This window comes from Glandiceps talaboti, chromosome 13, assembly GCF_964340395.1.
Source record: "Glandiceps talaboti chromosome 13, keGlaTala1.1, whole genome shotgun sequence".
Lineage (NCBI taxonomy): Eukaryota > Metazoa > Hemichordata > Enteropneusta > Spengelidae > Glandiceps > Glandiceps talaboti.
The window spans coordinates 13,945,461-13,962,726 of record NC_135561.1 but is presented as its reverse complement, the minus strand read 5'-3'; the positions used below and the strand labels follow the sequence as shown (position 1 = coordinate 13,962,726).

Here is a 17,266-nt window from a genome sequence, read left to right as displayed (position 1 = left end):
GATTCTCACTCATTTACACGTTTCTCTCTGCAGCCTTACCATGTTTTCAAGTTGTTAGTGTATTCTTTCATTTTGTAAAGTACTTCTGCAAAGTCTGCACCCGAAGTTTTCTGGTGAACATACACATTATAAACACTCTTTATTATTATTATTAGTTCTCATTTTTGTCTAATCAAGTGATTTTATAGGTTATACTGATAGCGTCTGTTATGGTAAAGGAAAACCAGCATGCATTAACTAGTAATTATTTTACAAAAACACATGGAATGTATCAACATGGACTGAGATGAGGTTTATAGTCAGATTTAGCATTCTTAGCTTCAGGGGATCTAGAAACTTAATAACGCTTCAAAGAGTTGCTACAGTATCATAATGAAATGGAGAAAATACCAGCATTAATGAAATGTAACAAATGGGTGGTATAGTATACAACACTTTAGCATGATACTTGTTGGAGGCTACCTAAAGGGTATGTATCTTCCACTTTCATAATTTGGTGTATGTAAAAGAGTAAAAAACCAAACTTGAAGCAACTGTTTCACTAAACTGTTTTTCACGGGTATTTGTAAAGGGAATTCACTTTCCTCTCAATTTTTTATATACACTAAAGAATAAAAACCACAATCGAAGAAATATTTCACTAAGATTGTAAGGATATTTGTAATGAAAGGGGATTTTTGTTTCATCAAATTTTTAATATACAGTACACGTAAAAGAGTAAAAAAAAAATTGAAGCAACTATTTCAGTTAGCTTTTTTGTAGGGTTTGTAATGGGAATTGACTTTCCTCTAAAGGATAATTTATAATAGTCAGAACAAGAATTTAGGAAGTCATGAAAGTTGAAAGACCTAACAAAAAAAATTATGTGGTTCCGATTACGCACAATTTTAGAATAGGTGGGGTAGATAGAATTTTTATTTAATTTTTTGTTTACATATATTTTTTTCATATGTGAGTGTCTAGTTCAGTTAGTTATGTTTTCCATATGGTCACTGTGTTGTTGGTTTCTTCTCATCAGATGTACAGCCATTACAGATTGGAAGAACAGTTTTATATCATCTTTTTAAGCTGATGTCAGTTTCCGCATCCAATATTTCTTGCGAAATTTCATAATTTTCGCTATTTTGTTATTTTTTTTGTCGAATACGTAAAAAAAAATTGAGGGTTGGGTACTAATTGAAATGTTTTGTATTAGGTCAAATTTGGAAAATGAATCACATGTTTCTCTTAATGTGGAGTTACATGTAGCATCAGGGAATAGCTACATTTTTTTGTATGTGTATAACAATCTGAGTATATACAACAACAGTACAGCGGTATACATTTATAGATGCACTGCAAACCTGGATACTGTCCCTGCTAGAAAGTTTTTCAATTTTACAGTCTTTTAACTTGTTTTCAAAGACTATTTTTGATGAATTTCTTAGCTTGATGCATTGTGTACAAAGAGGCATTTTAGTCACTACTTATTTTCATGTTCTCATTTTCCAGCAAAATACATGAAAATAAGCATTTTAGAAAATAACATTCCATGTTTAAGTAATTTCATCATTCCAGCTGACAATCATGATGGTTTTAAACGATTCCAAATCTTTTGGAAAAATGCTTTTAATTATAAATTTAGTTGTCTCATCTTCTCGTACAAAAGTTAAATAAGATTTTTACAAAAAGTTGAAAATATTCTGAAAAATAGCCAAACTAACATTTCGGAGAAAACCAAATCTTTTCAAAGTAATGTTCAACCGTATATTAACAAATTTCAGTCCACTGTATTTACAATTTGATAAATGTGCCACAATCTTTTTGTTAGTTTGATCAAGTACACATAGTTACACTGTAACCATAGTTACGCATTACTCTGGTTTTCATAAGTGGTATTCAAAATGTCACCAACAAAGAGTGAAAGAAATACCTTTTAATGAAGAGTACCCCTTACCAATGCAAACAGTTTTCCTTAAGTTGCGTGTTAACTTTTTTGATCTTTTCACCTTGACCTCAGTGACTCAAAAGTATAACACATGACATCATCGACAGCCAATAGTGGCCTAGTTGTGATATTTTCATCACTTAGAGAATGTGCAGCAGTATGTAATATGAAAAGAATGTGTTCATAATAATAAATATTTTTTTATGTATCATGCCCTGGACCTTAATTACCATAGTTTGAGGAATTCATATGACATTGTATGAAAATGTAAATCTAGTTTGTGAATATGTGACTTTATGTCTTAAACTTTAGTTGCTGCTGTCAATTCAAGTTAAAACAATAAATTTCTTCTGGTACAGGGTTAGCCTGTTGTCAAATTGTAGAGGTGGGGGTTGGGGGGGGGGGGGTGGCTATGTTGGGAGGATTGATAGCTCAAATCCATGCATCACTTGATTTTACACTACCACAGGGTCTACAATGCTAATGTTGCTATTTTAGAAAACATTTATGGAAATTTTGAATTATAAAAAATCCTGAAAAGGAGAAAACTTTTTTAAAAAATGTACCCATAGTCCAGATTAAGTCTTGGTATACTACATAGAAGTCGTCAACACTTTTCACTTTAACCATCACTAGTCCTTTTACCGGAATTTAATGGTTTTCCAGAATCTAATGTTAATCATACAGCTACATGCACATTCCAAAATAGACTGCAAAGTGATTATTTCTTCAGGGAATGTACGTGATAAAACTTTTACAACCCAAACACTGATTTTGTGTTCTTCATGTGAAAAGGCTTACATTCTCTTTCAAGTTTTGGCTCTGATAAAGAATATTTCATGATATCCACACACATTTACCAAATGTTTTCCTTATTTCTGTAGTACTACAAATGTATATCATAACTATTCCATACAGTAGGCTCACTTTAACAGTTGATTTCACACATGGAATGTTGTGTACTATACTATACTGTACTGTACTGAGAGTATACTTTAACTGCCTACACTGTGGAGTCCTGCAGTTGTGGGTGTTTTTTGAGTGTCATTCCTATTTAGTGTATCGTACTGTTGACAAACTACTCGGCTTAAAGACAAAATTTGTTCTGTAGTCCTATGTGCAGCCGCAGATGCTTTGATGTATACCGGTAGTTCCGAACTGAAATTTGATAAGGAATGTTTCAAAATTATGAACACATCAGTTTGAAATTCAAATAAAAGCTTTTGGATATGACATTTGATTTGCAGACATTGTGTGATACTTTGATAGTGTGAACTCGTTATGTTTTCTTGTTGGGGTGGGTGATAAACCATTGAAAAGAATTTCGCGTTTATATTTGTGGCCTGTTAAAACCCAAAACTTGCACATGGACACATTGCACAGCACTTTGTAACTGAAGCTTTGGATCTAGTATACGATTGTACTGTACATATACAGCAATGTTAAAGTTAAATACCGCCCTTCAACTCAGTAGATAAATAAATAAATAAATATTTATTTGAAAGCAATGTTTAGTATACACTGCTATTTGTCTAATCATGATGCCAGTGACAATTTCTGGGTACATGCATAAACTAAATATTTCATACTGTATATTAAACACATGTAAGGTTGAAATGCAATGCTACAGATCTCCTGTTACTAGCCTGAGTCATGATCTAATATACCATGCACAAGCCAAGTTATTTTCTTTGAACAGAAAATATGGTTTATATACCCTGGTTATTCTACATCTTTTGTTCTGTAGTGCTCGAAATATAAGTCAAAATGTTCCAAATTGCTCTTTTTTTGTGATGTTTCTTAAATTATGTTTGAAGTGGTTTAAGTATAGTATTCCCCAATATTTTACTTTATTCAGCTGAAAAATATTCGTTACCTAAGCATTTGTCAATACTCGTCTTGCAACTCATAGTGACAAGGCCCCTTAGGCCACTCATATTTTCCTTGGCTGAACAAAGAAAAATATTGTGGAATAATATCTAATTATTATATGTTTCAGGTAAAGTAGAGATAATATATTTGATGTGGTTGTCATTTCAAATTAAAAGTTTTGTAGATACGTCAAATCATATCCTGACTAAAGTGTTTGATGTGATTAGATATGTATTAATAGGACCATGCCATAATGTAGATGACTGCAGTCGTAAACATTTATTGCACATACTTGAGAGTCTATGACAAAATATTTTGTAGATAACTGTTGTGTTTAGAAGACTATAAAACTGTCAGCATTTACATGTAATGTCAGTGACTTATTAGAGGTTGTGATGTACTTAGCCTGGAATCCTTACATGTACATGTACTCATCCCAAGACATTTCATGTCTTTTCCTGTATAACAAGACAGTATGGATTCCAGGCTACAAATAGTCATGCTATACTTTAGAACAGGACAGCATGTATTCCAGGCTACAAATAGCCATGCTATACTGTAGAACAGGACAGTATGGATTCCAGGCTACAAATAGCCATGCAAATTGCTATACTGTAGAACAGGACAGTATGGATTCCAGGCTACAAATAGCTATGCTATAATGTAGAACAGGACAGTATGGATTGTAGGCTACAAATAATCATGCTGTACTGTAGAACAGGACAGTATGGATTCTAGGCTACAAATAGCTATGCTATAATGTAGAACAGGACAGTATGGATTGTAGGCTACAAATAGCCATGCAAATTGCTATACTGTAGAACAGGACAGTATGGATTCCAGGCTACAAATAGCTATGCTATAATGTAGAACAGGACAGTATGGATTGTAGGCTACAAATAATCATGCTATACTGTTGAACAGGACAGTATGGATTCCAGGCTACAAATAGCCATGTTATACTGTAGAACAGGACAGTATGGATTCCAGGCTACAAATAGCCATGCAAATTGCTATACTGTAGAACAGGACAGCATGTATTCCAGGCTACAAATAGCTATGCTATAATGTAGAACAGGACAGTATGGATTCCAGGCTACAAATACTATAGCCATGCTTTACTGTAGAACAGGACAGCATGTATTCCAGGCTACAAATAGCCATGCTATACTGTAGAACAGGACAGTATGGATTCCAGGCTACACATAGCCATGCTTTACTGTAGAACAGGACAGTATGGTTTCCAGGCTACAAATAGCCATGCTATACTGTAGAACAGGACAGTATGGATTCCAGGCTACAAATAGCCATGCTCTACTGTAGAACAGGACAGTATGGATTCCATGCTACAAATAGCCATGCTATACTGTAGAACAGGACAGTATGGATTCCAGGCTACAAATAGCCATGCTATACTGTAGAACAGGACAGCATGTATTCCAGGCTACAAATAGCCATGTTATACTGTAGAACAGAACAGTACATGTATGGATTCTAGAGAAGAAACCATAGAACTATAGACAGCATGGATTCCAGCCATGTTAGTATACTGCAGAGAGGACAGACTGTATTATATACATTTTTGTACCCATGTACGGTAGAACATGACAGTGGATTCCAGGCACCTTTATAGTATACTTCACATGAAAACTTACAAGATGTCACAATTAATTTATATGTCAGAGATTTATAGTGGTCGTAAAAGTCATGTGTAGTATGAGGAAACCTGCATGGGTGGGCACTCAGTGAAGCATCATATAAACCAATCCTTACAAATATGTTGGTCTGTACTGTACATTAAATGTTTGCTATTCTATCCCTGTAACAAGTGGGTGACTGGTTATAGTGTGACCTTAACATGTCACTTGAAATAACGTGTCAAACAGTTGACGAACAGAGACAGGTTGTATCCGGACTTTCCAGTTAGCAAGCCTCAGCACATGTATAACTTATAAGTTGTGTTGACTTTCAAATTGTAAACTTGTATATCTTTGGTTTGTTCTTTTCCCTGTATGCAAGTGTTCTTCTTTATACTTGATTGCATTCTACTGAGTTACAATAAAGTTATTATTACTAGTATAACACTTTCTCCCTCAGCTAGTCCAGTTCGCAGATGGAGTAAAAGTCGGTACTCCATTCTGATATTGTCCCGCTATTGTTGGACATTGTCAATATTGCGTCCTGTCTGCTAGTAGGACTATCGACACTCTCAGCCAAATGTTTTCATAGCCAGCCTTCAACTTGCATGTCTTGAATACAGAACAAATATTTAGTAGTGTCAGGGACAAGCTTGTGTTGTGTGGGACAATTGAGCTGTTCAAGAGAACCAGTCATGCAGAAATTGCAAACAGATTGCTTCAAGGTGTCTTGAGTAAGGTATATTAATCAGTACCTGTTTCTACCAGGGTATGACTTGAGTTTGTAGTGACTGACACATACATCAATCAAGTCAGGGATGTCAAACTTTGTACAAGCAACTGGTTTCCTACATATTTACTTCAGATGTTACTGTCCCTTCATGTTTCGCCACAATGTTTAAACTCATTCCCCATTTGGAAATTTAAATTGGTTACCGTTTGAACTTGAATCATTATTGGTTGCACTGAAACAGAATGAGTTGAATTGGTTCGGACGGTGACCTAATGTCAAAGGTAATTTTGCGTTCACCAAGATACATACATTTGTGGTCTCTTGCCATAATTGATGTTAGAATCGTTTTGAATCCGGCTGTAGAGGGTGCAGTTTTTCAACAAATTACTTTGTGGATCAAAGAAATATTGGGCAGGGTTAGTTAGGTCATGACATTAAAAGTTGGTGTAATTCATGTAGCTCTGCCAGAAAACAGTAATCCTTATCAAAATTACAAAATGTGTGATTGTGTGTGTTAACTCTTTTTGCTGTATGTGTTCATTTACATCATGACTTCATTTGAATAATCAATGTTGCCATTAGGTTATTGGGTGTACATTTACATCATGACTTCATTTGAATAACAATGTCATAGTTGTAATGAGGTTATTGGGTGTACATTTACATAATGACTTCATTTGAATAATGTTATGGTTGTAATCAGGTTATTGGGTGTACATTTACATAATGACTTCATTTGAATAACAATGCCATAGTTGTAATCAGGTTATTGGGTGTATATTTACATAATGACTAGTGACTTCATTTGAATAATGTCATGGTTGTAATCAGGTTATTGTGTTCACATTTATATAATGACTTCATTTAAATGATGTCATGGTTGTAATCAGGTTATTTGGTGCACATTTTAAAATCGTAATTACCAACTTGTTCTCATTTTCAAAAAACAATGTTGGTTTCCAGGGCTAGGAGGTATGAATCTAACGGTGTAACACAACAGCACAGTAAACAGCCTAATTCTAGTAATTGTGTACATATTATGCCAAGATACAATTTATGGCTTTAACAAATGAGTCACACGTAAACTTATATATGTGTGTTTAGTCTGCATATCCCTGTCTATACATGTATGTATTGTATGTCTTGGTTTTATGTCTAACAGATTTTATGGAAACTCAATATTTGTACACATATAGCACAAAATATACAACACATCAATCATGTAAGTACTACAGCTATATCATATGTACACTAGACTATAATTCTTTCTAGTCAACACATACACATACATACATACATACATACATACATACATACATACATACATACATACATACATACATACATACATACAGACAGACATACATACATACATACATACATACATACATACATCCATCCATCCAGCCATCCATCCATCCATACATACATACGCATGCCTGCACACACACACGCACACATGCATGCATGCACGCACGCACGCACGCACATACAGACATACATACATACATACATACATACATACATACATACATACATGCATGCATACATACATACACACATACATGTACACACATACATACATACATACATGTACATACATACATACGCACGCATGCACTCACACACATACATACATACATACATACATACATACATACATACATACATACATACATACATACATACATACATACATACATACATATACATTTGTGCTTACAATACAGATAGACAGACAGAGACAGTTGTATATTTGATCTCAGTCTGTAATTGATCTAGAGATTGTAGTATTGGAGGTGTAAAGCTTATTTGATCCACTTTCAATACAAGCACTTCTTTCAAATTGACATCATTAGTTTTATTCAATGCTCCTCATCAATGTTGTCATACTACCTATGGAAGTCTATGAGTTTATGAGATTACCCTGCTCCGCAACCATTCCCACAGTTCCCAAATTATACCAGTAGATAAAAACAGTGTGTATGATAACTGAATTTGTCTATCAGCAGCTTCTTTTTAGCACAACTCATTAATCTAGACCAGTTGTTTGATATTTAGATATGCAATATTCCTTATTGATGAAGTGAATTACTCGTAATTGCATACTTCATATTTTTTCTTTTAAATTTTTTTTACATTGATTGCACTGTGGTATTGTATGTATTGACGACATTCAGCGTAACAAATATATTGTAAACATTGACAGAACTCAGAAGATTGTAAAGGGAAACAAAATCACAAGGGAAAGTTTTTCGTTTCATCTCCTAGCTATACATCATATTTTTATGAGAGCTAATTCTATTTTGTAAGAGGGTATCATTGACAAACAACTGTGACCTCAGCATCCTGCCTGGATACATGTAGGTCATGTATGGCAAGGACATTGTGACCCTTTGTGTATTAATTCATCTGGTATGCCCTCATGAGTAAATTTTACACACTCATAAAAAGCTTTTTGTGGTACATTTACACAGCCTCCTTGAAGTAGCCAGCTGATAACTTGTCAAATTCAAATTCCTTTGGGGCATGGCGTACATGTAGTTCAGCTGGATACTTAGCTCAGAGCACAAGTGTAGGAATAGTGTCCACTCTTCTTTATGTATAACGTTAATGGGATATATGCTAGGGAACATCATGGCAATCATACCCGTACTCAACTGTAACTCTGATATTAATTTTTTTTTTTAAATTAAAAAAAAAATAAAAAAAAATAAAAATAAAAAAACTCTGAGAGAACACCAATCTGATTAAAATCTGATGTGGTGAAAGTGGCTAGATTTTATTTACCTCTATTTCCATCGTTCTCTGTCATTTATTTTGTTCAGGGTCAGATGTGAGAAAGCCACAATCACCCAGAACAAAACAAATGACAGAAAATGATGGAAATGGAGGTAAATAAAGACATCTAGCTGATGTCACCACATCAGATTTTAATCAGATTGGGAGAACACTGGAGAAGCCAGTGTCTACTCATTGCATAAAATAGGGTGTATGGTAGTGAGTCCTCGCCCTTTTCATACCCTTACTCTTAAGGCGAACCTACATGTAAGGTTTGAGAACAGTGGAGAAGTCAGTGTTCACTCCTTGCATGTGATATTAATCTGGTTGCTGTCGAGTCCAACCATATTGAATGATACCCGTACCATATCACTTTAACCTTATTTCTGAAAGAACTGCATGTAGGTGGAAGAACAGTAGTGAAGTCGTTATCCATCCTCTGTATTTGATACAATATTGGGTGTGTGCTAGGGAGTCTCACCCTATTAATACCCCCTATCTTATAAACACTGGGAGAACTATAGCTACAGTGGGGAAGTCAGTGCACTCACTACATTTGCTGTTAATTTGGTGTGTAAGAGAGTCTCACGCTATTAATACCCCCTATCTTATAACCTTAACACTAGTAGTAGATCTGTAGCTGGGAGAACAGTGATAAAGTCTGTATCCGCTCACTGCATTTGATGCAAATTGGTGGGTGTATGCAAGGAAATTTCATCCAACTGTTACCCTAGCACCATTACACACACATGAATATGTGACGTGAAGTTCTACATTCTGGTGTATGTAGACGTATAACTTGGCAATAGAAAAGTTACAAAAAGAAATTAAGCCACAGCAATACAATGTACATTAAAACAAGACAACTAAGCTAGTGGATAAGAAATATATGGTATTCGACTGAACCAGCCATTGCTTCTCATAGTTTTTTTTTTTAGAAATGTTAGTTGTTGATGTATTATGGAACAGCTGTGGAAACTTTAACTGAACTTATCAGTAGATATACATGCTACAATATAATCAGAATCGACACACATACTGTCAGATATCATTATTTTCCCATCCGATACTGATAAATGTTTCCTGACTCATCTATTTAAAGTGCCCTATATTTCTTCTTGATAAGAGACTTGGTGTAAATTCGGGTTCATCTTGAGCTGTATAGTTCTTCAGCTTCATTTGTGGTCAGTTTATAGAAATATGTAAAGTTAAAGGCCAACCGTGGTGGAATGGCAGGATAGATTTGATTACCTACTTAGCAGTATATAGACAAAACAATGTCTTTTTTCACAGTGTAGACTCATACAGATGTAATGCATGTGTACATTTCAGGCCAATACAAGGTCATATGCAGCCACAACGAATTATAATATCTGTAATATTATATTTCAAATTTTTTTAAATATAGTTTTTATGGCACTTTAGTTGAAAATTGATGCTTTTTATGAGATTTCGAACATGGATTAAAATTTTTGTAAACTTTGTAAGTGGATAAACTTGCTCTAACGTTGTGTCCAATGAGACTAATGCTCAATGTGCCCCCTTAATGTAAAGGCCTACTTTAGACTAGGGTTAAAATTTAGGTGGAAAATACAGTTGTCTTGCAGAGCTGTTAAAAAAGTTGTTCCAGAACAAAACAATGATCCTTTGGAATCCTTATTTAGTAGACACTGATCTGAAGACCTGGGATTGAAACATGGCCCTTTATGCCAGTTTGATATTCCACTGACATTATGGCAATTTGCATAACAATTTACATATCAGTGTTATATTAATTTGCATATTTATTACATAACACAGATGTGTCTTCAAGTTCAGAATTTAATCCCAATTAGCTCCTACTCACTATACATGTAACTCATCATACACAGACTTGAAAATTGATATCAGCAATTTCACTTTATGTAAAAGTATGTATCGTCATTCAGAGATTACTAAAGATTAAGGATGGTAGAAATTCGAATTCATTTTTGTAGCGTGAAACTTGCCAAGCATGGTAATGCCTAGGTGACAAGAACAGAGCTTCTACATTGAGGAGAACATTTCTGATCTACATGGTAGACAACATTGAATTTTATTGGGCAACATGTAGGTACAGGAGATATGTTACATGGTCTAAAAATAAGTACAAATCACAGAGTACAACTTAAAGTCACTCACTGTATGCAATATAAAATAGATGAACATATGTTAGTCATCATTATGATAAAGGTATGTTTTAAATCGACACTCTCACCCATCTCGGCTCTTTAAAAAAAGCAGGTCAGATTTTTATATGTTGCCTCTTTGTACAACTGTAGTGATATGAGTGTAGTTCTTGACATGGATGATACCATTAGTGGGTAGATTTATAGACTATGTGTAACCACATTGAGATAAAAGCTTTTTATGATGTACTTGGAGATTTGTAATACTGCCTTATCAGGATGTCTTGACTTAACTCAAGAGGGCGCTGTCTTCAAGTCTAATATGTGTGTGCTGCTGTACTACCGTGATTACCATTTGGAGTCATCCATCTTTTGGCGACTCTACTGAACTCAAAGTTTAAAATTGCTTTTCTTTCCTGGAGTGGCCTTCCCCTATAATGTGCCCTCCAACAGGAAAAAAATTAACCACATAATGTAAAGTGAGCAACATCAGAATAAATAATACATGCCAGTAGTTGGTAAATATTGTAACCCCCCCCCCCCCCACACACACACACACACACACATACACACTAAAACTAATTTGTTTTTTATTTATTTTTATGATTTCTTTCTTTTAGTATAATTTTACTGGTGCCAGTATGAATCCTGCAAGAACATTAGGACCCTTCCTTGTTCTCAACACATGGACCAACCACTGGGTAAGTGAAATTATGATTGTAATAATCATTTGTGAGAAACGTATATACCAGTGGTATAAAGAATTGGTGAAAACAGTCTCTGTAAGAATTATAAGTGAAAGAGACATGAAGAGAGCGCCCTCTTGAGTTACGTCCCTGTAGGAATAATAAGTGACCAGACATTTTCCGTCAAGCAGTTTCATTCTTTATATGTATATTAAGAGTGCTTTAGTGATGGCGGGTATATCCATTTCAACAACAAATGAACACAAATAATGAAACTATTTATGTATATATGGTGATGTTCAATATATGGGGAAGTCACGAACACGTCGACATACAGGATGTGATGTAGTAGCCAAGTTGTCTACAGCGTTTGTTTACAAAATCACTTCCCGTGCATTGTGCCTGTAATAACAAACTTTTTTATACAATTTAGTTTTTTTGCAGTTTATTAAGTTCTAAATATGGAGTTTCAGGATGTATTTCATATTACTTTTTAGTAGGAAAACATGTCACAGTTATTTCTTTCATTTAAGATAAAAACTAAATACCTATTTCTTATCTATATTGTAACTTTAATGAACATTTGTTTTTTCCACTAGATATATTGGGCTGGACCATTTGCCGGTGCCTGTATCTCGTCTGTTGTGTATGTGTACATATTCGATCCTAATATTGAGTTGAAATCATCGTCGTCATCACGGTCAAAACAGAGGAACAGGCATTCAGACTGCTCAGAGTCAACACTTGGTAGTAATAGTGAACTTTCAACTTGTGAACCAAGTATAACACTTGACCTGCCATCACCCAGAAGTAAGCAATACGAGGTAGCTGTTTGAAACTGAACAATGGTTGGATGTTGTACCAAGTCACATGACCCAGCGTAACCCTTGACCTGCCATCCCCTAGCAGGGTGAAACTGAACAGTGATTGGATGTTGCAACAAGTCATGTGACTCCAGTATAACCTTTTGACCTGCCATCACCCAGCAGCATGCAATACGGCGTATTCCGGTTATCGAACTTCCGGTTGTTTCGCAGGAAAGTATCGCGAGAGGGCGCACCATATCTGACAAAGTGAGGGCCAGAATTTTCGTCATGGCATCTAATAGTATGGCGATGTATGAAGCTGTCAACAAAATGGGCGTAAAAGAACTCCGTGCATTCATAAAAGAGTGGAAAATTACTACTTCTAAATCTACTAGATATCGCCAGAAATGCTGTCAACCTTGGTCTTGAAACACTAGAAAATGATAATTTTCTGAGAGAACGGAAGAGGAGACGAATAGTGGATGTCAAGCATCAAAAGATAGAACTAATCGACAGCGGAAACATTGAAAGTTGGACGGAGGACCTTCGAAATATACCCGATGTAGACATGATAAACATATTTCTTTACCTTACTGGTGTCTGTTGCTTGACAAAAGAACGATTAGAAAATTACAAATCTGACAACAGCTTCCAATCTGATTAAAATCCGATGTAGATGTTGGCTGATCGTTCATTGCTATTTTACCTTCGTTATTTTGCCTGAATTGACCTTCTTGGTACATGTTTACATTTTTTAGCTTGCCTGATCGCCTCCTCTACGATCAGGCTAAGAAATGTAAACATGTACCAAGAAAAATAATATCAGGCAAAATAACGAAGGTAAAATAGCAATGAACGATTAGCCGACATCTACATCGGATTTTAATCAGATTGAACAGCTTCCAGCTACAGTCATTGCAATATTGAGAGTTCGGTCGACAATTACCAAGCCACATGTTTATATTGTAACTGATGTCGCCGCATACTTAGGCCTTTCTTGTTTATTAGAACAGTGGTGTAGCACCACGGGTGAAATCATAAAACTTTGTCCGGAAAAAAACATTTCATGTACTGGTTATAAGTTGGCATAAACATATTTGTATTGATATACTCATCTTTACTATCACACTTTGATTAGCTTGCTATTCTTTATTCAGGACCATCAGTGTATAAAAAACCCCATTGAAGTTGGCAACGAATCATAAATATTGTTATTATGATTGATGTACCACACCGCCCACCCCTTCAATGAATCGGCCTTCCATGTAACGTTTACGTGGTTCACTCATCATACCATGTCTTATACCGATCTGATTAAAATCCGATGTACATGTCGGCTGATCGTTCATTGCTATTTTACCTTCGTTATTTTGCCTGAATTGACCTTCGTGGTACATGTTTACGTTTTTGTCCTGATCGGTAGAGGAGGCGATCAAACATGTACCACGAAGGTCAATTCAGGCACAATAACGAAAGTAAAATAGCAATGAACGATTAGCCGACATCTACATCGGATTTTAATCAGATTGGTTTTATACAAGCTGCAATAACTGTAGCGTATATTGTGATTTTGAGGGTTCTTTCCTCTGTTTTTGTACCTTTTTCCGTTCCGATGTTTGACTGGAAGCAATCGCTACAATTTCTCCAACGGTAACGCAAATGGACGAGGTCACACTGAAAACGTGAGTGAGATGTCAGTGTACTACCCGTTTCAAAATGTTGCTACTTTTGGGTTTTCCTCACGGTCGAATTGTAGATATTAGGAGAACAAGAGGTTAATTTGCTATTTCGCTATTTGATGGGCGATAATGCAATATTATAGCGTAAAGTTACGGGGAATGACAGAAAATCTTTAGTCAGTGGTTACGATGCCTATAGACTCTATGCTCTACAATTCTGGCCCTCACTTCCGGTTCTAAAACAGCGCCCCTAGTGGCCAAACAATCATATCTTTTATCTTTTCGGGGCTTCTTCGATAACCGGAATACGGCGTATTGGACTGTGACTGGATGTAACAAGTCATGTGACTCCAGCATAACCTTTGACCTGCCATCATCCAGGAGCATGCAGTTGGACAGTGATTGGATGTAACAAGTCATATAACTCCAGTATAACCCTTCATCTGTTATCGCCTAGATGGCTGTTTCAAATTGACTGATTGGATATTATAACAAATCATGTGACCCAGTACACCCTTTGACCTGCTATCATCCAGCAGTGTGAAACTGTACAGTGATTGGATGTTGTAACAAATCATGTGACCCAATACACCCCTTTGACCTGCCACCATCCAGCAGCGTGAACTTGAACATTGATTTGAATTTGTAACAAAGTCCTGTCACACCAGTATAACCTTTCACCTGCCATCACCTGCATGTGTAGCAGTGTGAAACTTATAACAGTGATTGGATGTTGTAATGTCATGTGATTCCAGTATAACCCTTGACCTGCCATCACCTAGCAGTCTGAACAATGATTGGATGATGCAGCAAATCATTGAAGTTTGGCTGGTAGCGTATATAGCCACACACTGAATATAGAGTTGTGTGAGTGTATGTATAAAGGGTCTGTAGATGAAACAAAACTTCATGTCTCAACTGAGTACAAACCAGAACTGATGGCAAAAACAAAAAATATTGATTAACAGCATGACATTTCATCACCCAAATCATGTTAGATTATAAACTAAAACTGTTGACATGTTTTGAAACATTCATGCTATGATGTAAAGTTCACAATGTTCTGGATGTTAAATGAATTGGTCATGTGCTATTTATATTTACTAGACTGCCACCTATGAAAACTTATAAATACAGACCTGTACAAAGTACACATTTATTGTGATGATGATGATCACCTATTTCACTTTGTCAGGCTGATCATCAGCCCAAAGTAATGCAAGCTTACCTTGTAACTTTATTTTGGCCAGTGTCAGTTTGTTTACCATGGTAAATAAGAAGCATGTACTTAACAATGTAGTTATATCTGATTTTATTGTACGATGTTACACTTGTATTACCATGTTGCCCTTGACATTACTAATCAGTGTGGTCTAGCTGGTTTAACTTTGAATGTGGGTGTATTTGTAAAAGTAAGAGACAGGGATGCTATTGTATAATGAACATTACACCATGCACTAGACTGACATATCATATCAGCCATTGTGGGTACGGTCTAATCTCCCTTTCCCCAATAAATGCAGCCAAAGATGTCATTACAGTCTAACCATGCACAAGCCAAGTTGAACAGAAAGGTGTGGAATTTATACCCAGGTCATTCTACATCATGACAACGTATGTCTATGTCACCGCAATGAATATCTATATCACTGGTTCTGCTGTGTTCGGAATATGAGTCAAAATGTTAAAAATTGCTAATATTTTAATAGCTCGATATTTCTTTGATGACTGGTGCTGGTACATTTACTAATAGTATGTTATTTAAACAATAATGTATGCCCTCCCAGCCCATAATGGACGAAAGCAAACTTTGAACGACATAATGGGCGAGGCGACAGCCGAGCCCATTATGGAGTGCAAAGTTTGCTTGAGTCCATTATGGACTGGGAGGGTGTACATTATTGTTATTATTTTATAGTTTTGCCAATTCCAGTGAATTTGTAGACCGAGAAACGCAAAACAACGTATAATATACACAGCGCTGAACATCGTCTGCCATGTTCGGCCCGGAAGCTGAATACTAATCATAGCGACACACGTACGTACACGTACACACACATATACACTTCAATGAACAGCTGTGAACACAAATTTGTTTCATGAATGCGTTGTATTTTTAAACAGTGGCAATGACAATCATAAGTAACAACATACATTTCGAAAAAATACCTAGTCGTATGAAGAAACAGAACAAATAAGCTTGTATTGTTATGCTCGTTCCGGGGCCGCGATGCCCAATAACGGAGTACATTATCAGTAATAATGTACACCGATGACGTCACAAAATTCACTGGAATTGGTAATGCTATAATATAATCTCCAATATTGTTCTTCATTCAGCCGGAAAATGCTCATGACCTAAGGGTTGTCACTACTTGTCCAGTGACTTGTATTGACAAGGGGTGACCCTTAGGTCACTTCTATTTTCCTTGGCTGAATGAAGAAAATTATCGGGAATATCAAGTATTCCGGTATATGAATATGTCAATATGGCCTAATTCTTTGGTTACCAAAATTTATTCAAAAATCACTAGTCTTGGCTGCTAATGCCTGTCTGTGCACACAAAACCACCTGTAATACATTGCAACAATGTTGATGGGTGGAGGTGTCTACGTTTGTAAACTGACTTTGCCCGATATTGTGGTTTCACTCACAGACTTTAAAACATTCATTTGACATGGTAGTCGTGTGTCTTTGTAGTGCTAGATTTACTTCAGCTGATTATGTGTGCAAAAGTTTGGGTTTTTTTCGTAGAAATTAGTCCTACTAATGTACTTACAAGTTGTCATAGTCCTATACTCAGCTGTAGTGAAAGTTGTCAACAATAGTAGCACTGCACATGGCAGGCCAAAGGGATGAGGTATATACAAGTATTATCGACTTTCCCCTTTTGCATCGTCCACCTGATTAAAATGTGCCTGACATGTCCTAAATTGCCAAATTTTGTCATGCACCAAAATAAATCCAGCATGTTTACAGTAGTGTGAGATACACACC

General features: G+C 35.8%; 2 protein-coding genes across 2 annotated transcripts in view; both read left to right on the top strand.

The window, feature by feature from the left end:
* LOC144444818 (aquaporin AQPAe.a-like) overlaps positions 1 to 12,989 on the top strand; it is a 34,332-nt gene extending 21,343 nt beyond the window's left edge. Inside the window, exons 4-5 of the mRNA XM_078134359.1 lie at positions 11,718 to 11,798; positions 12,383 to 12,989. Coding sequence (XP_077990485.1) covers positions 11,718 to 11,798; positions 12,383 to 12,619 — 318 coding nt within the window. The 3' untranslated portion in view covers positions 12,620 to 12,989. The remainder of the gene's footprint in view (positions 1 to 11,717; positions 11,799 to 12,382) is intronic.
* The window catches only part of LOC144444286 (monocarboxylate transporter 12-like), a 154,469-nt gene that overhangs the window by 114,917 nt on the left and 22,286 nt on the right, over positions 1 to 17,266 (top strand). The window lies entirely within an intron of this gene.